At 47.0% G+C, this 22013-nt stretch overlaps 1 protein-coding gene across 1 annotated transcript; it reads left to right on the top strand.

Moving 5' to 3' along the window:
- Nucleotides 1-18199: 18199 nt before the first annotated feature.
- On the top strand, nt 18200-19396 carry S1pr5 (sphingosine-1-phosphate receptor 5). Its single transcript, XM_026399876.2, has one exon. It carries the CDS (start codon nt 18200-18202, stop codon nt 19394-19396), a length of 1197 nt encoding a protein of 398 aa, XP_026255661.2.
- Nucleotides 19397-22013: the final 2617 nt, after the last annotated feature.

Raw genomic sequence — 22013 nt, forward strand, 5'->3', positions numbered from 1 at the left:
ATAGTAACTTGAAGAAATAGTCTATTTGTGAAATTATTATTTTTTTCAATATTTAATTTTTTAGTTGTAGTTGGCCACACTACCTTTTATTTTCATGTGATGCTGAGGATCGAACCCAGGGCCTCTCACGTGCTAAGCTAGCACTCTACCGCTGAGCCACAACCTCAGCCCCTTAAGAAATTATTTTTATGAACAATTTCCACCAGATCAAAAAGGATCTGAAGTACCATAATCCAGCAGAAAAATAGCATGAGAAATAATTTTTGATATTCTAGTAAACATGTTTTTTTAAAAATAGAAAGAGGTGTAGCTCAGGGGTAGAGCACTTGCGTAGCATGCAAGGAATCTCAGGTTCCATTTCATTCCCCAGCATGGGGTGGGGGAGGGAAAAAAAGAAAAATCAATTGATGACATTAGGACACCAACTCAAAATTCCACTTGATCAGCTTTCAATAAGGTAGGATTTTCTCTGGGTGAGGATTTTCTCCGGGTGACTATACTATAGTGTGTGTACATTAATTTTATCACAGGACTCTCAGCAATTCCAAAAATGTTTCCGTGCATCTCCACCCAGTTCCCATGCCCCTTGGTGAAATAAATCACACCCTGGAAATCCCTCCCAGGCTGAGCAGTTGCTGGAATAAATTTAACAGTCTTAAAGAAAACACAAATAAGTGGCTAGGCACTTTCTCACAGTAGATCACTGTCCTTGTCAAACTTCCCTGCTTTTTTGGAGTCATCCTGTCTTGCCTCTTATGCATCAGTTACACAATGGATGTGGGAGGTCCTGTTCAATCCCTAGCATTAAATAAAAAAAAAAAAAAAAAAAAAGGTCTGTGGCAAAAAGAAAAAAAAAAATCAATGGTCAGTGATACACTATAGGGTTTTGTGACAGAATGTTCTAGAAATGAGCTCTTCTCATTGCTGCCTTTTCGGTTGAAAGACTATAAAATTGTCCTTTCATTCAACACATGCATCCTGAATATTTACTTCATGTCAAACACTATACCAGGTGGAAGCTGTAGATACTATTGTCTCCTCTTTGGGTCTTGCATGTGGGATCTGAGAGATAAATGATGAACTTATGACACAGATAATTACTTAGCTACAATTCAAATAATGGCTCTGTAGGAAAATACAAGCTTTCAATAGTAAGAGTAATCTAGTTTGAGGACTTTGATCCAGTAGGACTTCTCAAATGAAGCCACATTTAAGTGGGGCTTTGTATCAAAGAGAAAAAGATCAAGAAAGAAAAGAAGGGGCTGGGGATGTGGCTCAAGCGGTAGCGCGCTCGCCTGGCATGCGTGCGGCCGGGGTTCGATCCCCAGCACCACGTACAAACAAAGATGTTGTGTCTGCCGAGAACTAAAAAATAAATATTAAAAATTAAAAAAAAAAAAATTCTCTCTCTCTCTCTCTCTCTCTCTCTCTCTCCTCTCTCACTCTCTCTTAAAAAAAAAAAAAAAGAAAGAAAGAAAAGAAAAGATCAATCAGAATGAGAGCCAGGAAGCCAAGGTCTGCGATGACAGGGACTGAACCCCACAAGGCAGCAGTGGAAATAAGAAGTCCAAAGCTCAGTGGTTTCAACCAATCAAAAAAAAAGCTCCCGTTTCTCATGTTATATGAACTGGCAGGGACACAGTTCCACACAATCATGCATGCAAGGGTCCAGGATGACAAGGCTGCCACCAACTTGTAACTGTACTTTATCAAATTCACTGCCTCCATTGACACAGAGGGGCAAGACTGGACATTTCCTTTCCTTTCTTTGTTTCTTTCTTTTTAATTCAGTACTGGGAATTGAACCAGTAGTGCTCCACCTCCAAGCAACATCCAAGACCTTTTTAAGCCCTTTTTTTTGGGTACTGGGGATTGAACTCAGGGGCACTGGACCACTGAGCCACATCCCCAGCCCTTTTGTAAATATTTTATTTAGAGACAGGGTCTCACTGAATTATTTAGAGTCCTGCTGTTGTTAAGCCTGGCTTTGAACTCCCTATCCTCCTGCCTCAGCCTCCTGAGCCTCTGGGATTACAGGGGTGTGCCATCGTGCCTGACAACATCCAAGTCCTTTTATTTTTTATTTTAAGATGGGTCTTGCTAACTTTGCAGGCTGGCCTTGAACTTGAGATCTTCCTTCCTCATACTCCTACAAGCATGTACCATACCTAGCAATGTTTAGGATTTACAAAGGCTGTGCCCAGAAGTCATATATGTCATCTTGACTCCTATTTCAACACCTACATAAGTTAAGGGAGCCAGGGGCTGGGGATGTGGCTCAAGCGGTAGCGCGCCTGCCTGGCATGCGTGCGGCCCAGGTTCGATCCTCAGCACCACATACCAACAAAGATGTTGTGTCCGCCGAGAACTAAAATAAATAAATAAATAAATAAATAAAAAGTTAAGGGAGCCACCTAACTGAAAAGGCTGTAAAGGCTTTTTTAAAATTTTTATTCAGTGAATATTGGTCTACAATAGAAATGTTTACCATGGGATTTAAATGATGAATAAAAACTAGCCAGAAAAAGAGAGGAAAGAATTACTTCCTGACAGAACAAAGCACAGTCAAGGCCATTGGAAGCAAAAAGACAATGGGTCTGTGGGTTTCAAATTTTGACAGAAAAGGATTTTCAACACACTGCACTATTTTCAGTCAAAATATCGATCAAGGTGAGGAACAAGTAAGGACATTTCAGAACATGGAATGGCTCAAAAAAGTATTACTTCCCATGCTCCCATGTTCTATTAAAGCTACTGCAGGGTGTGCTCCACCAAAACAAAAAGGTAAAACAAGAAACAATGCATAAGCCTAGCCTTGTGTCATCCTGCACATCTGTAATCCCAGCAGCTCTGGAGGCTGAGGCAGGAGGATCTAAAGTTCAGAACCAGTCTCAGCAACTTAGTGAGGCCCTAAGCAACTTAGTGAGAACTTGTTTCCAAATAAAAGATAAAAGAAAGGCTGGGATTGCCTCAGTTCTATCACTCCTGGGTTGGTAGAATTCCCTAGTAGGGAGAACCCCAGAGGAAAACAGAATCTCCCTATAGGTTTTCCGGCAGATTTGATTATGTGAAGAGTTAAATTTAGAGGCACTGCCAGAAAAGCAAAAAGGCAGTGGGGGCAATTAGCTCCAGGTCGAAAAATTATACCTTGTAATAATTATAATTCTCAGTTGTATTCTTCAAAGGGAAATGAAATTACATTTCCATAAAAGCAATAATAAGAATGCAAGCCACCAAGATACCAAGTGGGTGCATGTCTCATTTCCAGCCCGGGGCTCAAAGGGCAGCACGCAATGGCTGGGAGGCATCTCAAACCCAGCCAGCCGCAACCTGAACCCCTGACCTTTCATCTGCCCTATGGCCTTCCTGTCTCAGGTGCCAGAAACAACCCACGGTGCCTTGGGGACTCCTGATGGCCCACATTAAAGTGCTCAGAACAACCCATCCCACACTCTCCAGCTTGGCCGATAAGAGCAGTCTTACTCCTAGGCCAGGTGATTGCACGGTTACATGATCTGAGCAGGGCCAATGAATTCAGTACTGGGCACTTGGATGTCACTTTGCTCTTGGTTGCTGAGTCAGAATAATGGATCCCTATTGACACCCAAAGAGAAACTTCATGGCTAAGCCAAGAGACAGCAACTTAGATTCCTGGAGACCTTGGAAATGTGTGCTCTGTGTGTGTGTGTGTGTGTGTGTGTGTGTGTGTATGTGCATGCGCTCGTGCACACGGAGGGCCACACCCAGAGTGTTGCACATGCTAGAGAAGCTCTTTCACTTCCACCGCAAACCACATTGGAATTTCCTCCTTTTATTTTTTCTTTTTGTACCTGGGATTAAACCCAGAGGCAATCTACTACCGAGCTACACCCCAGCCCCTTTTTAATTTTTAGTTTGAGACATTATCTCCCCTAAATTGGCCAAGCTGGCCTTGAACTTGCAATCCTCCTGTCTCAGTCTCCAGAGTATCTGGGATGACAGGCATGTGCCACTGTGCCCAGCTTCAGTTTTTTTTTTTTTTCCTAATTTTTTCTTTTTACTTTATTTGTTTATTTATATGTGGTGCTGAGAACCAAACCCAGGGCCTCACACATGTCAGGCAAGTGTATTGTGTCTATTGACAACTAAAAAAAAAATTAAAGAAAGAGTTGATATGAATTGTCTCCCTGAATCCACTGAGAAAGGGAATAATTGCAATTCTCATTTAACTGATAAAGAACTGAAGCTCACACCGGCAAATCTCCCTATCCAAATAATCAGAACCAGGGTTCCAAGTCACATCTGGCTGAGCCCAAAGCCTACCTGTCCTGAGCACCTGGAGCAGAGCACTGGCCAGACTTGCCCATTCAGGGACAACACTGAGGGGACTGAGGGTGCGGACAAAAGCCAGACCACCTAGGCTACTTGAGCTTTCTTTAGAGCGCACCTGGGAGCTTGGAGGGTTGTGAACAGGGGAGGACAGGAAGAAGAATGGATTGCAATGCAGACAGTGAAATAAATAATAAAAACAGTAGCCATAGGTGGTGGTGACCACTTGTAATTCTAGCTACTCAGAAGGTCAAGGTCAGGGATCACTGGAGCCTAGGAATTTGAGGCCCGCCAGGGCAACATGGGGAGACCCCATTGCAAAACCAACAACAACAATGATAATAATAACAGAAAATAGTAACTATTCAAAGCACAGTGAGATGTTATCTCATACCCACTGGAAGGCTACAACTGGAAAAAAAAAAACAGAAAATAACAAATGTTGGGAAAATGTGCAGAAATTGGAACCTTTTTATACTGCTAGTGGAAATATAAGAGACTGTGGATGCTTTGGAAAGCAACTCCTCCAGATGTTCAACACAGAAGTATAGAGTGCTTGCCCAGCACTCAGTGATAAAGTGCTTGCCTATCACTCATGAAGCCCTGGGTTCCATTTCTATATTCCTACCCCTCCTCCCCCACCAAAAAAAAAAAAAAAAAAAAAAAAAAAGCCAAATACAGTGGCACAAGTCTGTAATCCCAATGATTTGGGAGGCAGGAGGATTGCAAGTTCAGACCACCCTCCTGAGCAACTTAACAAGATCCTGTCTTGAAATAAAATATTAAAAGGACTAGAGATGTCCATCAGTGGAAAAGTACCCCTGGGGTCAGTCGCCATATGACCCAATAATTTTACTCCTAGGTATATAAGCAATAGAAGTGAAAAACATGCACACACATATGCATATAAAAATATACACAAGTGTACGAAGGAGCATTATTCAAGATAGGCAAAAAGTAAGAACAACCCAAATGTTCATCAGCTCCCGAATGAATAAACAAATATGTGACATCCATCCATACAATGGAATATTATTCAACCAAAAAAGGAATAAAAATTCCAGTTACTCAGAGGCTGAGAAGGAGGGTCTCAAGTTTGTGACCAGCCTAGGTAATTTAAAAGACTCTGTCTCAAGCCAGGTGTGGAGGCGCACACCTGTACTCCCAGTGACTGGAGAGGCTGAGGTAGGAGGATTGCAAATTCAAAGCCAGCCTCAGCAATTTAGCAAGGACCTAAGCAACTCAGTAAAACCCTGTCTCTAAGTAAATTACAAAAAAGGGCTGGGGATGTGGCTCTCAGTGGTTAAGGCTCTTGGGCCCTGATTAAAAAAAAAAAAAGAAAAAAAAACTGTCTCCAAAAAAAAAAAATAATTAAAATTCAACTCAGGTTTTTATAAAAGAATGAAGTACTTATTCATGCAATAAGGATAAACCTTGAAAACATCCAGCTCAGTGAAAGAAGCCAGACACAAAGGCCATGTATTGCATGATTTCATTTCTAGGCAATGTCCAGAACAGGCAAATCCATCAAGATAAAGCAAAGGAGTGGTTCCCAGGAAAATGTTGGGGGTGGGGTGAGAGTGACTAGCTAGCCGAGTACAGGGTTTGATTTTGCAGTGATGAACTTGTTTTCAAATTCATCATGGCAATGCTTGTCTGACTCTCGGGATACATGAAAAACTATAGAATTGTATATGTTAAATATATTTGCATCTTTTTCTTTGTTGTTATTGCTTCATTTGTTGTTGTTGTTGTTTTGTGGTGTGGGGGATTGAACCTAGAGCCTTACATATGCTAGGCAGGTGGTCTACCACTGAGCCGCATTCCTAGACCACAATGTGCAAATTGTATGGTATGTGAATTATTATTATTATTTTTTTGAGAATTTTAATATTTATTTTTTTAGTTCTTGGCGGACACAACATCTTTGTTTGTATGTGGTGCTGAGGATCGAACCCGGGCCGCACGCATGCCAGGCGAGCGCGCTACCGCTTGAGCCACATCCCCAGCCCCTAATATTAACTTTTAAAATGTAATATTTGAAAAAAAATTTAAAAAAATTAAAAAATAAAATGTAATATTTGATCTTGTGGTTAGTTCTCAGCCAGTCAATGTGCAGAAGTTTTTAACCAATGAGCACATTCCTACTAAGATCACTGGGAGAAAGAAAGGGGCATTCATGTCTCTATTTTTCAGGTGAGGAAGCAGAGATCAGAGAGGTTTAGCAAGTTGTCCATGGTTAGCAGTTAGGACTTGGCCAGATTCCAGGGGCCTGGCTTTCAAGACCCCACCAATCCTTACCCTTATTCCATCCCAAACCTCACTTTTTCTTTCTTTTTTTTTTTTTTTTTGGTACCAGGGATTAAACCCAGGGGCACTCAACCACTGAGCCACATTCCAACCCTTTTTATATTTTATTTAGAGACAGGGTCTTGCTGAGTTGCTTAGGGCCTCCCTAAGTTGCTGAGGCTGGCTTTGCACTCCCATCCTCCTGCTTCAGCCTCCTGAGCTGGGATTACAGGCCTGCACCACTGTACCCAGCCCAAGTTTACTTTTGTTCCTATTTCTTCTTCACCCTAAGCCAAGCTCATATGAGGCCCAACTGATTTCAGGATCTTCAATTAAAGGCCCCAGGCCTCAGCACGTGCTGATCCAATCTCTTGGCTGCCGTTTCCCTCTCCAAATTGTGAAATGAAGTGAGAAGGAGCAAGAAAGAAGGAGGAAGTGACTCCAGGGTTTCAAACCTAGAACCTGAGAGGTAAGGGATTACAGAGGGTCCCCAGAGGAGGGGATGCCTGAGGGAGCAAGGAGGGCACAGTCCTCTCCCTCCTGAGGGCCTGGCCCCAGAGCCACTTCCACAGTTGGGAGCTCTCTCTATTCCTTGGCCTGTTTAACCCAAGCTGGAATTGAGGACACTTGTGGGCGGATGAGGTCAGATTTTCCCCTGAGGAGTGTTCCAGGCCTGCAGGTGAACAGGTGGGAGCAGAAAGGCAGGCCCCACCCGAGGACCACCCAGCACCTGGGAGGAGGTGGGTCTCCCAGTAGCACCCTACCTTCTCTTCCCTCCCCCTCCTAAACAAAGCTTATTTGAGGGAGCCCGCTGGGCTGGGGGTGTACATCGGTGACTGTACTTGCCCAGCCTGTGAGAGACTCTGGCTTGGATCCCTAGCACCACAAGAACAAACAAAACAAAACATTGCTGTGCTGGATTATGATTCAATCATAAAAAGAAAGGAAGACTTGATGGGGGGGCTGGGGCTATAGCTCAGTCGGTAGAGTGCTTGCCTTGCACGCACAAGGCCCTGGGTTCAATCCCCTGCACCACCAGAAAAGAAAAGGAAAGGAAAACTTAAATCATGCGACAAAGGTGAACAACACCCAAAACACAAAAGACCACACAGCATATGACTCTACTTCTCCAGGTGAGTAGAAGCTGGGTGCTATGGTGCACATCTATAATCTATCTCAGGAGGCTGAGACAGGGGGATTGTCAGGTAAGCCTCAGTAATTTAGCAAGACTCTCAGGAACATAGTAATACCTTGTCTCAATAAAAACCCAAAAGGGTCGGGGTTGTGTATTTGTATTTGCCTAGATTTGCCTAGCATGAGAGAGGTCCTTGGTTCAATCTCCAGCACCAAGAGGGGGTTGGGGGGGGGGGGGAAACAGGTAAATACACAGAGACAGAAAGCAGATTTGAGCCAGGCACAAGGGCACTACCTGTAATCCCAGCAGCCCAGGAGGCTGAGATAGGAGGATCAAGAGTTCACTAAGCAACTCAGTGAGACCCTGTCTCTAAATAAAATACAAAATGGGCTGGGGTAGGGGTTGGGGCTGTGGCTCAGTGGTAGACCGCTTGTGAGGCACTGGCTTTGATCCTCAGCACCTCAAAAAAAATAAACAAAGGTTATTTGACAACTAAAAAATATTAAAAAAAAATAGGGATGGGGTGTGGCTCAGTGGTGGAGTGCCCCTGGGTTCAATTCCCAGGATCCCACACACACACATAAAGAAGATGAAGGAGAAGGAGAAGAAGAAGAAAGCAGATTTGGTGATTGCCAGCGGCCCAGGGAGGAAGCAATAGGGAAGAACCCCTTAATGGGAGTGGGATTTTCTGGAGGATGCTGAAAATATTTTCACTAAATAGAGCTGATGGTTGTAAATGCATTATATCCAATGCATTACCCTGAATTATTTCTTGAAGATAGAGAATTTTATGTTATCTTTAAAAATAAGACAGAAGGGAATGGGCCTGGCCTTTGCCAGTGCGGAGTCCACTGTAGGAACACCCTCTCCTCTCTTCCCTCTGCATGCTTTCTTTTTTTGTATTGGGGATTGAACCCAAGGGTGCTCCACCACTGCACTATATACCCCATCCTTCTCATTTTATTTTGAGACAGGGTCTCACTAAATTGCTGGCCTCAACTCTGCAATTCTCCTGCCTCAGGCTCCCAAGTAGCTGGAACTACAAGTGTGCACCCCCAGATTAAACTTTATTCATTATTTATTGTTGTCGCTATTTTGGTTCTGGGGATTAAACCAGGGGGGCTTTACCATTGAGCTACATCCCTCAGCCTTCCAAGTTGCTGGAATTACTGGCGTGCGCCGCGGTGCCCAGCTAAACTTTGTTTTTATTTTTGGTAAGGGGGATTGAACCCAGGAGTACTCAACCATTGAACCACATCCCCAGCCCTTTTTTTATACTTTTGTTTAGAGACAGGGTTTTGCTGAGTTGCTCAGTTTCTCACTGAGTTGCTGAGGCTGGCTTTGAATTCAGGATCCTCCCGCCTCAGCCTCCGGAGCCTCTGGGATTACAGGCTTGTGCCAGGGTGACAGCTTTCCTTTATCTCTTCACACATGTATCCCCATATACACACAATGTTACGGTTTGTGTGAAGTTCAAGGTTGATCCCCAGTGCAACAATGCTCAGAGGTGGGACTTGCTTGGATCATGAGGGCTATTAGGTGGTGGGGCCCAGTTGGAGGATGTAGGTCACTGGGGTGTTAGCTTTGGAAGGTTGTATCTTGTACCTGCCCCCCTACTCCTCCTCCTCCTCCCTCCCTTTCTCTCTCTTTCCCTTGTATACTGCCAGGAACTGAGCAGCTGTCCTTCACCTCACCCCTTTGCCATGAAGTTCTGCCTCATCTCAAGCCCAGAGCCATGGAGCCTGCTGACTATGGACTGAAACCTCTACAACTGTGAGTCAAAATAAATCTTTACAATTTAAGTTGACTTTCTCAAGTACTTTGTTACAGTGATGAAAAACTAACATATACAGCCTTCCTCACTGAACATCCCCACCACGGTGGTACCTGTGTTAGTCAATGAACCTCCATTGATTCCTCAGTGATTTGGAACATAATTCACAAAGTCCATAGTTCACTTTAGGGGGTCCTTCTTGGGTATATAGTCAGTGGTTTTTGGCAAATGTAGAATGACATGCATCCACCATTGGAGTTTCATACAGAATATTATTTCTGCCCCCCAAATTCTGAGTCCTCTCTCCTTCTCTGCTAATCTCTAGCAACCACTAATCCTTTTCCTGTCTGCATAACTTGTCTTTACAAAATGAATAGGGGCTGGGGATGTGGCTCAAGCGGTAACTCGCTAGCCTGGCATGCGTGCGGCCCGGGTTCGATCCTCAGCACCACATACAAACAAAGATGTTGTCTCCGCCAAAAAACTAAAAAATAAATATTAAAAATGAAAAAAAATTAAAAAAAATACTTCAGGTTCATCTTGTAAAAAAAAAAATGAATATAGTTGGGATCGTGTGGTGTGTAGCCTTTTCAGATTGGTTTCTCTCACATAGGTATGTACATTTAACCTTATTTCATGTCATCTTATGTCCTGAGACATCATTTCCTTTTTGCACTGGATAAAATTCCACTGTCTTTATGTATCACAGTTTATTCATTCACCTACTAAAGGTCATCCAGGTTGCTTCCATGTTTTTGTAATGTATTATTTTTTTAAAAATACTTATTTATTTATTCGTTTTAGGTGGACACAATATCTTTATTTTATTTTTACGTGGTGCTGAGAATCGAACCCAGTGCCTCACGCTTGCCAGGCGAGAGTGCTACCACTTGAGCCACATCCCCAGCCCCTGTAATGTATTATTATTATCATTATTATTATTAGATTTTTCTAGTTATACATAGTAGTTGGGTTCACACATGCATGGAAACTCATTTCAGTTCTTATTCCCCTTCTCCCCAACAACATCTTGGCAATTATAAGTAAAGCTCCTACAAATATCAATTGTTTTCTTTTCTTTTCTTTTTCTTTCTTTCTTTCTTTCTTTTTTTTTGGAGAGAGAGAGAGAATTTCAATATTTATTTTTCAGTTTTCGGCAGACACAATATCTTTTGTTTGTATGTGGTGCTGAGGATCAAACCTGGGTCGCATGCATGCCAGGCGAGCGTGCTACCGCTTGAGCCACATCCCCAGCCCGCTCCTACAAATATCTATATTAGTGTTTGGGTAGACCATATTGAGTTCTTTGGAAGTAAGGCACTCCAATAAAGAATGGTAGGGCTGGGGATGTGGCTCAAGCGGTAGCGCGCTCGCCTGGCATGCGTGCGGCCCCGGGTTCGATCCTCAGCACCACATACAAGCGAAGATGTTGTGTCCGCCGAGAACTAAAACATAATAAATATTTAAAAAAAAATTCTCTCTCTCTCACTCTCTCTCTCTCCTCTCTCACTCTCTCTTTAAAAAAAAAAAAAAAAAAAAAAAGAATGGTAGCACACACCTGTAATCCCAGCAACTTGGGAAAGAGGAGGATTGCAAATTCCAGGCCAGCCTCAGCAATTTAATGAGACTCTCAGCAACTTATGGAGAAACCATTTCAAATTAAAAAGGACTGGGGATATAGGTCAGTAAAGTGCTGGGGATTCAATCCCCAGTACAAAAAAGGAGGAGGAGGAGGAGGAGGAGGAGGAGGAGGAGGAGGAGGAGGAGGAGGAGGAGAAGACACTTAGTCCTCAGAAGACGGGAACTGAGCTCCATCCTCTAGAAGGAGGAGTATCAAAGTATTTGTGGGCAAAAACATTAATCACCAAGGTGATTAATAAATGTTATAGGAGAATCTTTGAAGTTATGCAAATATCTTGCTAAAGGTTTTTTTTTTTTTAAGAGAGAGAGAGAGAATTTTTTTTATTGTTTATTTTACAGTTTTCAGTGGACACAACATCTTTATTTTTATTTTATGTGATGCTGAGGATTGAACCAGGGCCCTGCGCATGCCAGACAAGTGCATTACCACTTGAGCCACATCACCAGCCCCAGGTTTTTTTAATATGTATTTTTTTCTTAGTTGTCAATGTACTTTATTTTTATGCTGTGCTGAGAATCCAACCCAGTGCCTCTCACATGCTAGGCAAAAGTGCTCTACCTCTGAGCCACAACTCCAGTCCCAAATATTTTGCTAAAGTTTTGACAACCAATTTTTTTTTTAAATTTATACTTATTGGGCTGGGGTTGTGGCTCAGTGGTAGAGTGCTCGCCTAGCATGCATGAGGCACTGGGTTCGATCCTCAGCACCACATAAATGTAAAATAAAGATATTGGGGCTGGGGATGTGGCTCAAGCGGTAGCGCGCTCGCCTGGCATGCGTGCAGCCCGGGTTCGATCCTCAGCACCACATACAAACAAAGATGTTGTGTCCGCCGAAAACTAAAAAATAAATATTAAAAAAAAGCTCTCTCTCTCTCTCAAAATAAATAAATAAATAAATAAATAAATAAATAAATAAATAAATAAAGATATTGTGTCCACCAAAAACTAAAAAATAAATATTTTTTTTAATTATACTTATTTATTTGTTTGTTTGTTTTGGTACCAGTGATTGAATCCGGAGGTACTTAACCACTATGCTACATCCCCAGTCCTTTTTTCTGTTTGTTTGTTTTTTGTGGTACTGGGGATTGAACCCAGGGCCTTGTGCATGTGAGGCAAGCAGTCTACCCAGCTATATCCCCAGCCCCCTAGTCCTTTTTTCTTTTTCTTTTTTACTTTTAATTTTGAGACAGGGTCTTGCTAGGTTGCTGAGGCTGACCCCAAATTTACCATCCTCCTGCTGGAGTAACAAGCATGCTCCACTGACTCAGCCTAAAATAAAGTACTTTCGAGCAATGAAAGATGCTTCAGGCTCATTGTGTGTGTGTGTGTGTGTGTGTGTGTGTGTGTGTGTATGTACATGTTTTTCTGCTCAATCTCTAGAATTAACCATTTCCCTGAGGAGAGCTGGTTCCTTACATCAGAAAATGGTACTTAGAAACCAAGATCAGGGTGCTGGGTGTACACATTGCTCTTGGGGTGTCATTACATTGGATTCTCAGCAGAACTGGGAAGTATGTGTGTTTATGTGTGTGTGGTGTGGTTTAATCTATTTTATTTTGAAAATAACACAATATCACAGACTAGGTAATTTATAAAGAAGTCTATTTTGACTCATGGTTCTGGTCCAAGGTCAAGGGGCCCCTCTGATGATGGCGTTGCAGAGTCTCAAGGTAGTGCATGATAAAATGTGGCAAGAGACCTGGGGCTCTGAAGAAATGTAGCCAAACTGACTTTTATAGCAGACCCATTCTCAAGATAATTAATGGATTGGGCCAGGGATGTGGCTTAAGCGGTAGTGCGCGAGCCTGGCATGCGTGCGGCCCGGGTTCGATCCTCAGCACCACATACAAAGATGTTGTGTCCGCCAAAAACTAAAATAAATAAATAAATATTCAAAAATTTAAAAAAAAAGATAATTAATGGATTAGTCCATTAATCCATTAATTAATCTACTCATGAGAGAAGATCCCAATCACCTCTTATAGGTCCCACCTGATTCCAACTCTTAATATTTCACAAGTGGGAATGAATTTCAATATGAGTTTTGGAGAGGACAAACCATAGCAGTGTCTCTGTATATATGTACTAACCCATGTATACACAGGTATCTATATTTTCTTCTGTGTTAAGAGAAACATGATATACTGATAACTCCAGTCCAGCACCACATTGCTTATTTGTAACTTATTTGTAACCTTCCTTCTCCAATAGCATAAAACCTGGCTCCAATATCTACAACATCATTGTACTTGTTCAACTCTAGCATGCAAATATCTTTAGAATTGTTAAGCTGTACATCTGTGAGAACCAAATTTACTGACAAGAATACAGTTTTTCTGACTGCTGTTTGAGAGGGAAATCTGACTGAGCTGAACATATCGGCCTGTGGGTAGGAGCCAAAGTTGGTCCTCTGGCCTCCAGTTTGAGACCACCCCCCACAAACCCTGTGGCTCTGATTTCTGGCCATGGGAAAGTTGTCAGTTCACACCTTCCTGCTGTCAAGTTCAAGTGTCAGGATTTCGTGGAGGAGGGGTGGGAATAGGAAGCTCTGAAGCTTCCTGCTGAAGCAGCCTACTGGCTCCCAGGGTGGGTCAGGGGTGTGAAGGGGCCATGCAAGACATAGACCCTGCTCTGCCAGAGAGTGGGCACAGACTGGGCGGGGCAGCCCCTGTGGGCGAGGGCCCAGCAGAACCTGCTGGGCAGGTGTGCTGGCCCAGGCAAGCCTTGGGCAGGCAGGCTGCAGCAGGATCAGGGAGGCCAAGGGTGAAACCTGACTGCCTGGTGAGTGGGAGTGGGGATGGGGTGGGGGTGGTGGTACCCTGGACAGATGGGGCCTGAACCCTGATCCTTCCTAATTTGTCTGAGGGTTGGGGATATAGTGGCAATCAATGCTAACCTATACTAATATTTATGGAGCTCTCATAGTACACCCAATCTTTATTAAAACTCTTCATGCTGGGGGGGGCGATGGGGTTGTGGCTCAGTGGTAGAGCGCTTGCCTAGCACGTTTGAGGCCCTGGGTTCTATTCTCAGCACCACATAAAAAACAAAAAACAAACAAACAACAGCAACAACAACAACAACAAAACTTTTCATGCTCCACAGTCCTGGGAGTGGGCACTGTGATTATCTCAATTTTACAGATAAAACCACTATTTTACATATGAAACCACTAAGGCTCAGAGGGGTCCTTCCCAGTGTTCTAAATCACCAAGTGGCTGACCTGACTCCAGACTCGGAACCATTAACCTTTCCACATCTGGGTAGCTGGACGGGCAGGGATCCCTGCCTTCTTGGAACTGAGTCTCTAGGGCAGAGACACACAGATGAACAAATGAACAAATTAACTGTAGATATGCCAACTGCCATTTGAGAATGGGGAGGAGAGGGACAGATTAGGGAAGGCCTCCCTGAGGAGATGTCTGCTGGGAAAAGCTTGGGGAAGGACATTCCAGGTAGATTGATCTTCAAATTCAAAGCTTTTGAGGCGTCTGAAGACCGAGAAGGCCAGTGGGGCTGGAACTAAGTGCGTGATGCGGCTGGGGTGTATAGAAGGGACAAGTAAATAATTGTGGGCTCTCGGAGGACAGTTTACTCTGAGCAACCATGAGAGGATTTAGAGCCGGAGAGAGACCAGTCTGTATATTAAGAACTGTGGCTTCATGGTGGAGCAGACATTAGGGATGGGAGCCTCGTTTCTCCAGGGGACTCCTGACATCTGCCCCATATGCCGCAGCCTGAGTCCCCAGGGTCCCATTCCGTGGGAAAGAGGCACAAAGGGAGGAGGCCAGAGTGGAGGGTGCTAAGCCTGGGGCCCACTGCCGGAAGAGCACCACTCTGCCCCACAGGGAGGTGAGATTGCCGCCTGGGAGGTGTGAAGGGGCCACCTCACTCCCCTGGGGTGCTGTTTCCCCTTGAAGAAGGAGGTCTTTTATCGGGCACCTATTTGGTGCTAGGAGAGGCCACCACGGCCTTGGGGGATCTTCGGCTCTCTTTTCGGCTTAGTTTTCCGGCCGAAGGACCTGGGTACTGAAGGGTTAACGCCCCTCCCCCAGGGATCCTATTGGTTGCACTGCCCCCGCGCGTGTCTATGATTGGCCTGAGCCAGCAGGAGCAGTTCTGCCCACTCGGGAACCGCGGGGGGCGGAAGCCGCCAGGATTCCCTAGGGAACACACCAGGGCGCGATCTGCGGGGATTCCTAAAGGGTTATATAGGGGACCTGACCTGGGCGCCCTCATGATTCCTCCCACAGGGACACTGCTCGATCCATCCCCATCCTCGACTTCTGTCTCATCTCTCGTGGGGCATCCTCACCCCATCTGCTGCCAGCAGTGCCTGGAGAGACCAGGCAAAGGGCATGTCCCAAGGAAGGACAGACCCAGGCCCCTTCCCGGCTGTGGCCTCTGGTCTGAGGGCTGGGGAGCTGGGCCCTCCAGGAAGCTCCAGGAACTGAGGGGAGGATTGGTGTGTGGCCAGCTGGGACTGGCGGGTTGGAGGAGGTACGGCCTGGGAGAGGCGTGGGAGAGCGACACAGAGATGGGGAGAGGGAGAACAGAGACTTTGAGAGAATCGAGGAGAGACACAGAGGAAGTGAAGGAAACATTCATTCATTCATACTCCTCAGTGGGTACTTACTGGCTGTCTCTATAGTACCGATGACAGTACCAACCCTGCTCCCGTGGAGGCGACTGGCTGACAGTACAGTGGGGACAGAGCCCAGAACACAACATATAAGTAAATCACCTCTTCAGGAGCGACAAGAATGGGTGCGGGGAATGCAGGAACCAGGAGGCTAGACGATTCACACCCTCCTTATTCGGGGACCGGGAAGTTCCCATTTGAATCCTGCCTGTGTCAGCCCCTCCCCCATTCTCCCCGAGCTGGGAGTTGGAGGGAAATGGGGAGGGGCCTCTGCTTGGGAGCGGTAGGGACTTATCCGCAATGGCGAGAGGACACGAGCTGGAGGACCTCCGCCCCTGCTCAAGACCCCTGCTAATCTGCGCTGCCTGGTCCTCGGTTAACGGGAGGTCCCAGGGGCGCAACGCAGGAGGGTGTGGAAAGTGAGGAGTGGCGGTGCTGAGGCTCTAGAGGATCTCTTTGATGGGAGTGGGGTAAAGCTCTTTAGGTGGGGGCCGCCCGCGCTGAAGAAACCTTCCCTAAGCAGGGCTCCAGGTTCTCTCACAGCGACGGAGCGTCCCTGGGAGCGCAGCCCAGCCCCCGAGCGGGAAGCTGAGGGCTCGCCGGTGCCAGTCGCCGCCGGGGCACTCTCCGGTGCCGCGGCGGGTGGCACAGGCTGGCAGCCACGGGCTGAGTGCCCAGGTCCCAACGGGAGGGGTAACCGCTTGCGATCGCTGTCCCTCCCCGCCTGGGACCCGCCCCCTAGACTCCCAACCCCAGACCCGCCCCCAAGCTGCACATTCGGCTGTAGGCAGCACACCACCTGGGCACACTGGTGAGTATCCAGCATTAGACCCTTGAGGGCACCGGGCTCTGCATGCCTTGCCCACTCTGGGGCCTGGAAACGCACAGGACTCCTTCCTGGGCTTTCCCGATCCTTTTCCCGAGGCTTCTGGGGAGGGAAAGCCGACGACTCCCTGGCGAGGTTCAGGGTCCGAGATGGGGCTGGGGGCTTTCGGAAAACCTTGCCCTCTCCCTTTCCTGGACAGACTACTCCAAGTTCCGCTATTTCAGTCCTGGTCCAGGGGGTTGGTGCAGAAGCTAGGCGCCTCTGCGCGCCGTGCGGGTCAGACACTGCGTAACCCGCGTCTCTGTGTATTTGGAGCCTCCCCCGCCCCCAGGGAGGCTGAATCAGTGACTCCCCGTGTGTCTGAATTGGCGGGTGGCTCCCGGTATGCGACTGAAGCTTTCTGAGATGCACTTATCCCTGGCGGTGTGCAAAAAATTCTGTTCCCCAGCCTTGGATTTCTTGTCTGTTAAGTAGGAGCCGCGAGACTGTGAAACCATTTCTGTGTGACTGTTTTGTGGTTTTTTTTTCCTTATATTTAATTTTTAGTTGTACTTGGACACAATACCTTTTTATTTTTATGTGGTGCTGAGGATCGAACTCAGGGCCTCACTTGTGGTAGGTGCCTACCGCTGAGCCACAATCCCAGCCCATCTCCGTGACTGTGTTTATGTGAGAGTCAGAAAACCTCTGCCCCAGCGTCCATGTGAATTATTTCTTTTGAGCCTCAGTTTCCTCATCTGGAAATTGGGACTTAGTATAGAATTGTCAAGAGGATTAAAGGGCACACTCGTTAGTGCAAAGTATTATTTTGATTTAATGACATGTGGGTCTCTCTGCAAAAGCCTGTCTATGCTAAGGATTCTGACCACTGCCCTTGAGCTCTGCCTCTGACAAATGGGTGGGTAGAATTAGGTTTCTCACTGTCTTTTTTTTTTTTTTTTCTCCAGGAAAGAACCTTGTGTGTAGCAGGGCGTGTGGAGTGTGGGGCTCTGAGTTGCAGGCTGGGTGTGGGTGGATGGAGGTTGTGAATTTGTGGCCTGTGCTACAGTGTGAGCCCTGTCTTCATGAGACTGAATTTTGCGTTCTTGCTTATCTCTCTCTGCTTTTGTCACTAGTCCCATGTCTGAATGTATTTTCGCTTTTTCTTCTGTTTGGTGGGGCAAAACTATTTTTGCCCTTGTCTGTGAACGTGTGTGCACAAGTACTCCTGTTATTGTGCTTGTGTGTCTCTTTCTGCATGTCTCTCGTGTTTTTGGGTGTTCCTGTCATGATTAAATATGCCTCTGGATATTCCTGCTTGTGTTATTAGTGTTCCTTTTACAGAGAATTGTGCGTCATCCTGTCCCCTCCTGATATTAAGCGTGTGTATCTTCTCCATAGATACTCCCCTCCCATCCCGAACGCTCTTTGAACCTCTCCTGAGCGAGTGTGAGAGCGTAGTGGGTTGGGGTTAGGGACCCTTTCCCTGGGCCTTCTAGACCTTGTCTGTTCCTACCTTGCTGGCTTTGGGACAGTCCTCAGAGAGAACAGCCCTACTGACACTGCCCTGTCTTCTTCGCAGCCTTGGGGCAGCAGCCCATGGAGTCAGGGCTGCTGCGACCAGCGCCGGTGAGCGAGGTCATTGTCCTGCATTACAATTACACCGGCAAGCTACGCGGAGCGCGCTACCAGCCCGGCGCAGGATTGCGTGCAGACGCAGTGGTGTGCCTGGCGGTATGCGCATTTATCGTGCTGGAGAACTTGGCGGTGTTGTTCGTGCTCGGGCGCCATCCGCGCTTCCATGCGCCCATGTTCCTGCTCCTGGGCAGCCTCACACTGTCTGACATGCTGGCAGGTGCTGCCTACGCCATTAACATCCTACTGTCCGGGCCACTCACGCTTCGATTGTCACCTGCGCTCTGGTTCGCTCGTGAAGGAGGCGTCTTTGTGGCGCTTGCCGCGTCGGTGCTGAGCCTCCTGGCCATTGCACTCGAGCGCCATCTCACCATGGCGCGCCGGGGACCCGCGCCCGCTGCCAGTCGAGGGCGCACACTGGCGATGGCCATCGCAGCTTGGAGCGTATCGCTGCTCCTCGGGTTACTGCCCGCGCTCGGCTGGAACTGTCTGGGTCGCCTGGAGGCTTGCTCCACTGTCCTGCCGCTCTACGCCAAGGCATACGTGCTCTTCTGCGTCCTCGCCTTCGTGGGCATCCTGGCGGCCATCTGTGCACTCTATACGCGCATCTACTGCCAGGTACGAGCCAATGCACGGCGACTGCGAGCACGACCAGGGGCTAGCAAAGGCACCTCCACCTGCTCGCGCCGCACACCACGATCTCTGGCGCTGCTGCGCACACTCAGCGTGGTACTCCTGGCCTTCGTGGTGTGTTGGGGCCCTCTCTTTCTGCTGCTGTTACTAGACGTGGCATGCCCCGCCCGCGCCTGTCCTGTGCTCCTGCAGGCCGACCCCTTCCTGGGCCTGGCCATGGCCAACTCGCTTCTGAACCCCATCATCTACACGCTCACCAACCGTGACCTGCGCCATGCGCTCCTGCGCCTTGTCTGCTGCGGCCGCCGTCCCTGCAGCCGAGGCCCGAGCAGTGTCCAGTTATCTGAAAGCGCTCCTGGGGCTTCAGGCGGCCTGCGCCGCTGTCTACCCCAGGACTTGGACCCCAGCTCCAGCCGCTCTGAGCGCTCATCGCCCCAGAGAGATGGACTGGACTCCAGCGGCTCCACCGGCAGCCCCAATGCGCCCACAGCTCCTCGGACCCTGGTACCCGAACCGGTAGCAGATTGACGCCGTCAATCTGTCATTGGCTTTCCCAAGAGTTCTTTTGCAGACTTTTTCTTTTTTAAAAGAGAAATTTGTAGGAGACACAGCCAAAGACGGTGGAGACAGAAGAGACAAAGGGAAAACATAAACTCCCCAAAAAGAACAGACAAAAATTTTCCACCCTTGTGGAATTGACGTTCTGGTAGGGGAACGGACAACACAGTGATGTAATAATAATGGAGATAATTCCAGTGACCTTACAGGGACGGTATGAGACAGTGTAGAGGTGATGACACATAATGTGAGCTGAGATGTCATTGTCCTGGGGAACACCTGAAGGAAGAGTATTTCAGGATGAGAAAACAGCAAGTGCAAAGATCCTGAGGTTGGAATGTGCCCATGTATTCTATGAAAAGCTAGGATCTCCATGTGGGCAGAGCAGCAGATAGAGGGAGAGAATGGGAGGAAACAAGAACAGGAAGTGACTGGGCAGAATGTAGAAGACCCTGTGGATCCTGGAATTTTGCTCTAAAGGAAGTTAGAGTCAGGAGGGGTTCTAAGCAAAGAAAGGACTGGCCCTGATTCAGGTGTTCACAGGCACCTTATGGCCAGTGTGGAGGGCAAAGGTGGAAGGCAGAAACAGGTGAAGGGACAGCACTGACCCAAAGGAGTAATGAGGGAGACCCCCACTATGCTCACACATGGTGAATTCTAGATAGATTTTGGAGGTAGCAGACAGAATTCCTGAAAAATTGGGTGTGAGAAAGAGGGAAAGAAAGCTGTCAGGAGCAATGCCAAGAGCAGGGCATCCCAACATTTGATTCTGGGAGACTCAGCCAAATCCTGACAACAAAATTTCTTTGAGTGTAGTGTCAGATAATTCATTAAAAATAAAATTGCAATAAAATGAGTGATTACAGTTTATAACGCTTGGCTAGTCCCCTCCACTGTGCTATGGCCGGGAATCACTTATTTTTTCACCCTATTGTAACCTTGTAAACTAGCTGTCCTTTTCCCCATTTTACAGATAAAGAAACTCCAAGCAGTGAGCACCTCTCCCCAGTGTCCTGACCAGATGATTAGCCCAGGCTGTCTGGCCCCCAGGCGGGAGGAGGCCAACCCCTTTATCTGGCCCCTGGATGGGTCTGGCAAGACCAGGCCAATGCGCCCCCGCCCTAGGGTCGACATTCTTGCTTGGGGGAGATACAGGGCCCCGTTTGTGTCCATAAAAGGCTTTAGGCGCTCTGACCCTGGGCCCGGCTAGTCCCCAGGCACATTCCTGACCGCTGCATTGAGGGGGTTGGCCCCGGGGCGGAGAGGGGGCGTCTGGCTTGGAGTTTAGATTCACGTGCGCCATCTTCTGGGAGGCCTTGGTATTGCAGGCAGCCACAGAGACCCGTGATGTAGGGGTCGCTGACTGTCTTGAGGAGCATTTCTTTTTTTTTTTTAAAGAGAGAGAGAATTTTTTATTTAATATTTATTTTTTAGTTTTCGGCGGACACAACATCTTTGTTGGTATGTGGTGCTGAGGATCAAACCCGGGCCGCTCGCATGCCAGATGAGCGCGCTACCGCTTGAGCCACATCCCCAGCCCTTGAGGAACATTTCTGCCAGCCCCGCTCAAGCTGCTTCTTCAGGCCATATGCGTGTACAACTAACATGTTTCCTGGAACACGAGTATACCCAAAACCGAGGTCACAGTCCTAGGTCTCTCCCAGAACCCCTACCGGTAGGCTTCTCTAATCTTCAAGGAGAATCCAAGACCTCCTTGGACACCCCACCCTGGTTCCCTTTGTTGGTGGTATGATGATAGGGGTTTATAAATTAAAAAACAAAAACAACCCCCCCCAAAAATACATTAGAAAAGCACTCAGCTCCCCTTCTGGGTTACCATCACTGTTGATCACTGTTGGGATTCTTGGGGAAATTTCAGACCTAGTCTATGGATAAAAGAACTGAAATGCAAACATCTCTCTTCTCTCTCTTACACCAATTTATCACTCTTCAATGCTGCTGTCTGGCTGGGCACAAATAACCGAGCTGCCACAAAGCCTTGTAGATTCAAACAGCAACTCTTTATTCCCCAACTCTGACCGGCACTGCACACACCACTCAGGAACACACTCCCTCCACCAGGCTCCGTCCAGTCTCTCCGAACCCCCGGAGAACTGCCCGGGAACTCCAAAGTAGCAAGAGCCGAGGCAGCAAGAGCCACCCTATTGCCCTACAGTAAAGGTCAAATATACAATTCAATCAATCCAGCATCACAGCAAAATTATATATAGCTTAATTCAAATCATCATCTCAATGGTTCGCTGGCAGTCACTTTCAACCATTCCCTCTGGCAAATGCCAGGCGTCATTCAGACTGGGCTGTGGCTCTCAACACTTCTACATCTTGCTTTGTTCACTTAATAGCATGTCTTGGAAACATCATTTAACTATTTATTTTGAGACCAGTTCTTGATATGTTGCCCAGGCTAGCCCTGAACTGCTGGGATCAAGCAACCTTCCCACCTTAGCCTCCCCAGTGCTGGAGCTACAGGCTCTCATTGCTGCACCCCATGATCCACACATGTGGATCTTGCTGTTTTAGTCTGCTTGAACTGCCATAGCAAACACATAACAAATCCATAACAAAC

This window comes from Urocitellus parryii, chromosome 3, assembly GCF_045843805.1.
Source record: "Urocitellus parryii isolate mUroPar1 chromosome 3, mUroPar1.hap1, whole genome shotgun sequence".
Taxonomy (NCBI): domain Eukaryota; kingdom Metazoa; phylum Chordata; class Mammalia; order Rodentia; family Sciuridae; genus Urocitellus; species Urocitellus parryii.